Below are 8,124 nucleotides of genomic sequence, written 5' to 3'. Positions count from 1 at the left end.
ACTTGAAACGTGGCACTCTAAAATCAGTAACTTTTTATTAGAATTCGTTGGTATCTTAAAATATGCAACATGTTAATATACGATAAATAGTTTACGCCTGCCTTAAAATACAAGACTAAAGTAATATAAAAGTTCCATGTAAAACAAAATAGTAGTTTTTGCGTGAACATATTATATTATTTGTTTTTTAAGTAATCGTATTTTTTTATAAAAAATATATGAAGCAAAAAGCTTTTTAAAAAAGATTTATTGAAGAAAAAAAGGAAACAATCAGCTTAGCACTATTGCACTAGCTATCAGCATAAGTTTATTTCCGTGTCTAAACCATGACCATCCCCATCAACGACCATCTTGAAAAGGATATTCCAAGTTTTAGAAAAATAAAAATTTTCTGAAACAAAGCGTTATTCATACATTAATATTTACAAAGTTTCAATATTTTTTTAAGAAAAACCTAAAATTAGAGTAATCTTACCGCTCACGTCGATTGCCCCCAGCTGCAAGTTCATGCTCGAGAGCTGCGATTTTTTCTTCATGGCGCGTGCGCTGAGCTTGCGCACGCCGTTGCTGTTCCTCTAAAGCTAGTACAATTTTTTCCAATCGGTGGATCTGTTGCTGCTTGTTCTCCAACGTCGAAAACAGCTCTTGAATTTCATCAGCCTTTGCGGCTATTTGTTTGTTTACCTAAAACATTACAGACTTAATAATCTTTTTATTAAATGATCGTTGTTTTTTTAACGCCAGCACGAAAAAACTTCTAAATATTATGACTTAAAATTAACATCATATTCATTCCATTATATGCAGCGTGTTTCAGCGTGTTGCTCAACATTATAATACAATCGGGTCATCCAGTACAATATATTTTTATGTTTTTGAAAAACATTGTAGCCTAGTCAACTTGACTATTTTTAGCAATAAAAATAATCAATTAATGGGTAAAAATACAAATGCTCTTGAAATATTTTATTATTTGTATTAATCAATCACCTAAATTAAAAACTCTTCTGCATAAATATGTATTAAATAAATAATAACACCGCGTATTATATTTTTCAAATTATCTATCCTAACTATCTATCTATCTCACCTTAAAAAGCATAAAAAGTGTTGCCAAAAAAATACAATATCTAAAACAATAAACCGGTCATTTTATTTGAATTTTGAAATGATTAAGATTGGTAGTTATTTATGTTAATTTATATACTCGTATATAGGAATAGTAATAAAAATATTATAAAAAAAATCTCACTTCATCTACAATTTTCATTCGATGCTCAAGATCTTGCTGTAATTCGGTAAGTTCGCGACTTTGTTCAGTTTCTTTATCCTTAAGCATATCTATCAGTTCCTCGCGTACCTAAATATTATTAGGTATTATTATGCTTTTAAAATAATACTAGACAATATTTATCCAAAAAAATAATAAAATAAAGAATGTTAACTATATCTAATCGAACGAGTTTGAACAGGCGAGCAACCTTAATGACCCTTGCCTGGGCACGCGATGTTTTGTCCTGATGTTCAAGTAGCTGATCTTTTTGAATTAGAAGTTCTGATAACTCTTCATTACGATGTACCGCATCTAAGAGACTCATCTTCATGTTCATAATCTGATGAATAAGATATATTTAAAAATAATAGTGTTGAAGAGCGAGTGAGCCAGTATATACATATATGAATAGAAACATATAGTCAACATGGACAACTGCAAGAACGTGATTGTTGTTTTATTTAAAAAAAATACAGACATAAGGGACAAATTAGTTCTCAAGGTTGATGGTGCACTGCCGATGTAAAGAATTATAAAGTTGATGTCATTTATCACAGCGCTAATGTCTATGTATATATGTATGGGTGGGTGTAGGTGACCACTTACCATCAGGTAGCCTATTCGCCAGACCACCTACCTATTTAACATAACTTCTACTAGCTAGTAGATATAATATAATAATAGAGTAATACTAGTATAAGGCCAGGGATCCTGTGTTCAAACCGCAAGTCGGGTCGATTAAAAGTTAATGGGTTTTCTATCGAAATATATATTTGAAGTGTGAACAGTTCCTAGTCTCGGAAAGCACGTAAAGTCTAAGTCTAAGTCTAAGTCTTTCCAGCCGTGTCAAATTTGCCGTCCCATCGGATAATGAGAATGAGGGAATAGAGAGTGCACCTGGGTTTGCACACACACTTCTGCACTATAATAGGTCCTGCGTAATTGGTCTCTCTTAAGATTAGCCGCCGAGGCAGAAATCGGTCAGGACGACATCATCATCATCATATTAACATAAAAAAAAGAAAAGTGACAGTAGTACCTCTTCTTGAAGATCTTGGTAGGTGATACCATTTTCCGTTTCCTGACATTTTGCTGAAGCGCGATTGTGGGCTTGCAAATCGCGGAAATATTGCTCATATTGAATTACTTTTTGTTCACTGAAAAGGCATAAATTTAAAAGACTTATTTGCTTAGTTAAGTTCAAAACATAGATTAAGTTTTAATATAGTTACTTACAACAGTTTGTTATTTTTTGTTAAGTCTCGTATTTGAATTTGCATTTTACCAATTATATCTTCTTTGTTTAAGAGTTCAGCTGTTAACTTTTGCTGCATACCTAATTTATTCTCAGAGTCCTAAAATTAACATCTCGATAAGTATAATTTTCGATGAGGAAATATCACGTAATATAAATAAGTAGTCCGTCAGCTCTAGCTTTATGACACAAAGTTTTTAAATATAATAATTTATGGTTTATAATCACCGCTATTTTAGTAAAAGTCTCTAGAAATCGCACTTTTTCCGATTTACATGTCTTAATTTCTTCTTCCGCGCCTCGTAATATATCCTTTGTAGCTTGAAGTTCAGCCCATAAATCCATTTCTCGTTCTGTTGGTAAATCTACAAAAAATAAGTTAAATATTATGTTTTCCTATTTTACAAAAATAAGTAAGAAAGTAAGTAATTCTAAAACATAGTGCCTCGTTCCATACCGGGATTTTGTTTGTTTTCGAGTTCACTAACTTTAGCTTGTAAATCTTCTATGATCTTTTGACTCTCTTGGAGCGAGCTTTCAAGATTCTGCTTTTGTTCTGTTTCTCTTTGTAATAAATTCTTCTCTTCTTCTAGAGCAGTCATCACTTCTTTTAATTTCTTGTTTAATTCTTGTTCTTCTGTTTTGTGTTGCATAGTCATTAATTTATTTTCTTCTCTGAGATTATTCACTCTAGTAGAAAAATATATACCATTTTTTTATTTTACTTCATTTGTTCTCGATAAATTAATAAAAGGACTTTATAATATTTTTGCTATGTACATCGACTTACTCTATTTGAAGAGAATCGCGCTTTTGGGCTAGATGGTTACTGGCTACTTCACCTGTTTTCAGAGATTCTTTTAATTTTCTTGCCCTTGCTTCTAATTGTACTTCTCGCTGTCGACTCTTAGAAAATTAAAGAAAAAACTGTAGTAATTAGGTTTTATAAACATTGGCTGTGTACACGTTATATACAGTTTGTTAAAATGATAAAATGATTTTATTTATTTGATGCATCAAGGCCTTTGAATAACATTCAATAATATGGCTCCGCTCTTTAGGGCTAAAGTATAGAGATACACTATACAGTTTTATGACATAAATATAAACAAATTGTATACCTGATCTTCTAAAGTTTTAACAGTGCCCGTTAGACTGGCTATGCTCGCTTCTGCCTCTCGGAGCTGACGGTCCATTTTTGAGACACGCAAACGCGTTTGCCGCAGATGTGACTCTGTCATTGCTAATTTATCTTTTAGAGCCAATTTTGCAGCCCGCTCTTCTTCTAATTCCCGACGTGTTTCCTAATTTATTACTTATTTAAAAAATATATCAACTAAACTTAATATTATTATGAACTGTGTTTTTATTTGAGTTACCTATTTATTGTATTATATTTTTATTTATTAATGGTTCCGGTAATTTTTTATTTCAAATCATTTTTTAAATATCAAAATATTTACATACGTACATACTCTTTGCGAATCTCATTTAAAGTTTTTACCTTATGAAAGTCAGATTTATTTGGGATTAATAAAAACAAATAGCAATCACTCATTACCTCTAGATCTTTTGAAATTTCAATATCTGTTTCCCGCAAATCACTTTTTAGAACGTTAGTATCTAAATCTAGGCGTAATTGTGCCACCTCTCGCACTAATGCTTCACCCACCGCAACTAAAGTAGATCGCTCTTTACATACTCGCCTATTAGTAAAAATGGTAATATATTAATTTTATTTTGCTTAATTGCTACTAGTACCTACTACTATAATAACACACAACAGTATTTTATTATAGATTTAAAAAAAAAATTAATTAAAAAACAAGATTATATGCGAAGAAAATTATAATGAAACATACTTCGTTAGTGAGGTAACTATATCTAAAGCGTCATCTGCTTGTGTTTTCAGGTTTCGGAGAGATTCACAAAGTTCAAGCCCCTGAGAGTTATACTGGGCAATTTTATCCAGAGCTTCATTGCCCACAATGTCCTGTTTAATGAGGATAAGCTGTTTAGTGTTAATAAAATTATTAGTAAGAATATGAAAAAAGTAATTTGTCTTTTAAATAAGTAATATTTAAACTATAATAGAATAATATAAATATCTAGTTTACTTTTCTTTTAATGTCCCATAAATTTACATACATCTTTTTCAATTAATTTCTTAATCCAATCTATTAACTCCTGTCGGGCTGAAAATGCTTGAAGGCATAGTTCAGCAAAACATGCTGGAATTTTTACTACCTTCGAATACACTTCTGTCAGGGCACATTCATCTATAATCAACAAAAAGCTTATTTAAAGTCAATAAAAAATGTCTCTCCTCTCAATACATAAATATGTGCTATGGATAGTACAGTAAAAAATGAAACTTGTGTACCGATTGGTGAAGCCGTAGTTAAAAGTTCCTCAGCACCATCGGTAGCAGAGGAAGCAGCTGCATCACGACAAAGCTGCGACACTTCGTTTGGTGCCCAGTCCGACACCTTGAAAACCACTAACTCATTTTGCCCTTCACCACCTGCACTGATACCCTCCCGTAACATTTGTTGTCGCAGATTTTGAAGAATGTCAAAAACTTCCAATACAGCTTGCTTTAAAAAACAAATTTTAAATTAACTTAATACTGTATTTAGCACACATACGTTATGAATTTATTCAGACGAACAAAATATTGGCATTATTTCTTATTACAAATCATAATTTTTTTATTGTACTAGAAAAATACCTGTTTTAGGTCAAGTTCCTTTTTCATCAGATGAAATTGCTTTTGCTTTGCCAAATAAGACGATTTTAGACAGTCTTCATCTTTAATAGATGGTGGAGTATTATGAGAAATTACTGGTGTTACTGGGCGCTGCAGTGAGTTTACAGACATTGACGGTGTTTTGGGTCTTGTTATTGGTGTATGTCGTTTTGGTGTATTTGGGCGACTGACTGGAGTACTATGGCGTTGTGTAGAAAATGAGGGTGTGCCTGATCGACTTGTGATTTTTGGTGTTTGAGGGCGACTAGAAACACTTTTTGGAGTTTGTGGTCGATCTTGTACAGGTGTCTGTGGACGCTTCCTCTGGGCTTGCTCTGTAGGTATTCGAATATTAAATAAATAATAATATACAAAATATTTGAATATTTGATTATAATTGTATTTGATGCAAATGGAAACATTTTTTTTTTGTTTTATAGAAATTTCTACCTGTTTCTGAATCTAATATAGCGCCCATTGAATTTTCTCCCTCGTTTTGTGTATCTACCAAACCTAAAAGAAAATTTCAATCAATCAATCAATCACCAGCCCATATTCGTCCACTGCTGGACATAGGCCTCTCCAAATACAATAAAAAATAAAAGATAATTTACTTTCATGCAATTCGTTTATACGTACTAGAATCAACTTAAATTTTACCGTATGTTGCCCATTACTATTTAAGAGAATAATTTAACTCAAACGCTTTGATTCATTCTGCCATTTAAAATCACTTCCATCAAGTCCGAGAAGATGTCTTACTGTTAAATTATTAACAGAAAGAAAATAAGATTATATTCACAACAAACCAAATGAATCCAAGCTATTATATTGCAAATCATCAGCATTATTATCTGTAACTTGTTGCGTATTATTCTGGTCTACATCTATTTCCTCTTCTGTAAAATTGATTGGTTCTACTTCGTGTTTTACAGGTATCTCCTATAAGATTTAAAACGTTTTATTAAAAATACTTTAAAATAAAAATGTAACGATCGCGCTTAATTTTACACTTACATCAAATACCGGAACGGGCGGTTGAACTTCGCTGTCCCAATTTCTATTAATCTAAAAATATGTTTAATTATATTAAAAATTTTAAAATAAATTAAACAACTATGAACTTCAATAATGTACAAACTTTCATTTCTGTTTTTGAATCAGATCTTGGGCAGTTACGTGAGATAGCAGTTCGAATCTGTAATAATAAATAAAAAATAGATTTTTATTAAAATTAAAAGGTTTTAACGTCTATAAAGCTAGAATGTTCAATTGGGCAGAATCGCAAATTTTTGTAAAACATTGTGCTAATTTAGGACTAATTTGGGCTAATTTAAAGATGTAAAATTAAATTTTATGCTCAAATAACTTGATCAAAAATTCGTAAGGAAGTGAATGATTTTTTATATGGTATTCATAAATAGACATCACTAATTGAGCACTAAATTATTTACAAATACCATTAGCTGAAAATGTATTAAAAAACGCGATTGCATCTGCCTAAGCACAAAAAAATTAACTGGAGATTTTTTATTGGAGGTTGAGAAGAGAAAGAGAGAGGTTGGAAATCCACACAAGATTGAAGAAAGCCCTGAATGAGACGAGTATACTTCTTGTGATTTATAATATTTTAATACTTATTTTATTTATTTTTCCACCTATATACATATATGTATATCTATCATAGAGTAGATTATAGATCTATAGATTATGGAGTAGCATATACTTACTCGTAAGTAGTATAGATAGAATAGTAAGTTAGAACAGACCTTCGAAGAACTCGGAGATGGTGGAGATCGCATAGGCGATTGACGCTGTGTTGGCAGAGCAAGGTTACGGTTCATGGCGTTGCGGGCAGCTCGTGCCGCAGAAGCGGCTGTGGGTCGCGGCGCCAGGCGCGGGCTTAAAGCATCTGTTCCAAACGAATAAATGATAAGTGGAGGTACACCTATCAATATTTTTCACAATCAACAAGTTTATCATTTGTATTTTATTTACGCATTTTTATTAATTATTATTATTAAAGTTCCATAATGTTAACATTATACCGTAGGGTACTGTCGTTCTTGTCTTTATCAAAATATAATAAATTAATGTGTGCATAAAAAAGATAATTATTTACACAAAATTTACAATGGGCATACTTTCTGCGCATCTGTATTTCTAGGTAATTGGTAAGTCAACATTTATGTATTTCATTTTTTGTATTTTATAGAGTAGCACATACGTGGTTTATCTTTCTGTGGTTTTGTAGTCGTCATTATACACATTCACTGAAAAATTAGCAATAAAAATGAATTAAAATGTTTTTATTTGAAAACCTTTGTAATTTTGATATATAACGTTAAATGTCTAATTGATATTCCATTTTTAAAACAAATCTAAATAGTATAACTTTTTAAATCAAACAGTTTCGTTAATATAATTTCCCTTATTTACTATTTCTCCTAAGTGAGTTTCTCAATTAGTTTTTATTTTAAAAAATTGCACTTTAATATATTCCACGTTTCAGTGGTATCTACAACGTTTCGGACTCCCACGCCTGCATTGCATAGGACTCCTACTGCCTTTTCTTTCTTAAAAGTTAGAAAGTAAGATTAATCTGGGGATAGAGTCCTTGTCTTTAGCATCCTTCGCGACGTTTACAACGATCACTAAAATTGGCACGTCATATGAAACTAATTATTATTAGTAGGCCCAAACATAAAAACGCAGTTGTACTGGTGTGAAACGAATATTCCTACTGCAAACAATTACAGAATCATTTTAAGCGTATTCTGTCATAAAAATGGTCTTTTTTACATTTCTGTCTAGCTTAAGAATCCCTTGGTTCGATTCCAATAATAA

At 31.6% G+C, this 8,124-nt stretch overlaps 1 protein-coding gene across 3 annotated transcripts; it reads right to left on the bottom strand.

The window, feature by feature from the left end:
• Positions 1-230: 230 nt before the first annotated feature.
• LOC125077676 (myosin heavy chain, muscle-like) lies at positions 231-7,608 on the bottom strand. Of its 3 annotated transcripts, none has more exons than XM_047689674.1 (21): positions 7,505-7,608; positions 7,047-7,189; positions 6,419-6,475; positions 6,295-6,345; positions 6,087-6,219; positions 5,728-5,790; positions 5,260-5,612; positions 4,912-5,125; positions 4,677-4,807; positions 4,391-4,521; positions 4,090-4,234; positions 3,650-3,832; positions 3,319-3,434; positions 2,986-3,218; positions 2,757-2,893; positions 2,510-2,628; positions 2,313-2,430; positions 1,482-1,613; positions 1,253-1,360; positions 476-684; positions 231-391 (listed from the first exon to the last, which is right to left on the bottom strand). In XM_047689674.1, the coding sequence occupies exons 1-21, from the start codon at positions 7,545-7,547 to the stop codon at positions 373-375; spliced, it is 2,838 nt and encodes a 945-aa protein (XP_047545630.1). In that variant the 5' UTR covers positions 7,548-7,608; the 3' UTR covers positions 231-372. The 3 variants fall into 3 exon arrangements, with proteins under 3 accessions (XP_047545630.1, XP_047545631.1, XP_047545632.1); XM_047689675.1 differs by having other exon boundaries at positions 1,497-1,613; XM_047689676.1 differs by lacking the exon at positions 5,728-5,790.
• Positions 7,609-8,124: the final 516 nt, after the last annotated feature.

The sequence above is a fragment of the Vanessa atalanta genome, chromosome 4, assembly GCF_905147765.1.
Source record: "Vanessa atalanta chromosome 4, ilVanAtal1.2, whole genome shotgun sequence".
In the NCBI taxonomy this organism is placed as follows: Eukaryota; Metazoa; Arthropoda; class Insecta; order Lepidoptera; family Nymphalidae; genus Vanessa; species Vanessa atalanta.
Note: the sequence above shows the minus strand (reverse complement) of the source record. Positions and strands in the feature narration are given on the sequence as shown.

Bases quoted from the DNA above. Each gene is read 5' to 3' on its own strand.
- LOC125077676 (XM_047689674.1), bottom strand. From the start codon at position 7,547: ATGTGTATAATGACGACTACAAAACCACAGAAAGATAAACCAC. The intron at 5,791-6,086 runs GTTTGTTGTGAA...ATTTTCTTTTAG, and splicing joins TAATAGCTTGGATTCATTTG to GTTTGGTAGATACACAAAAC. The intron at 5,613-5,727 runs GTAGAAATTTCT...GAATACCTACAG, and splicing joins TATATTAGATTCAGAAACAG to AGCAAGCCCAGAGGAAGCGT.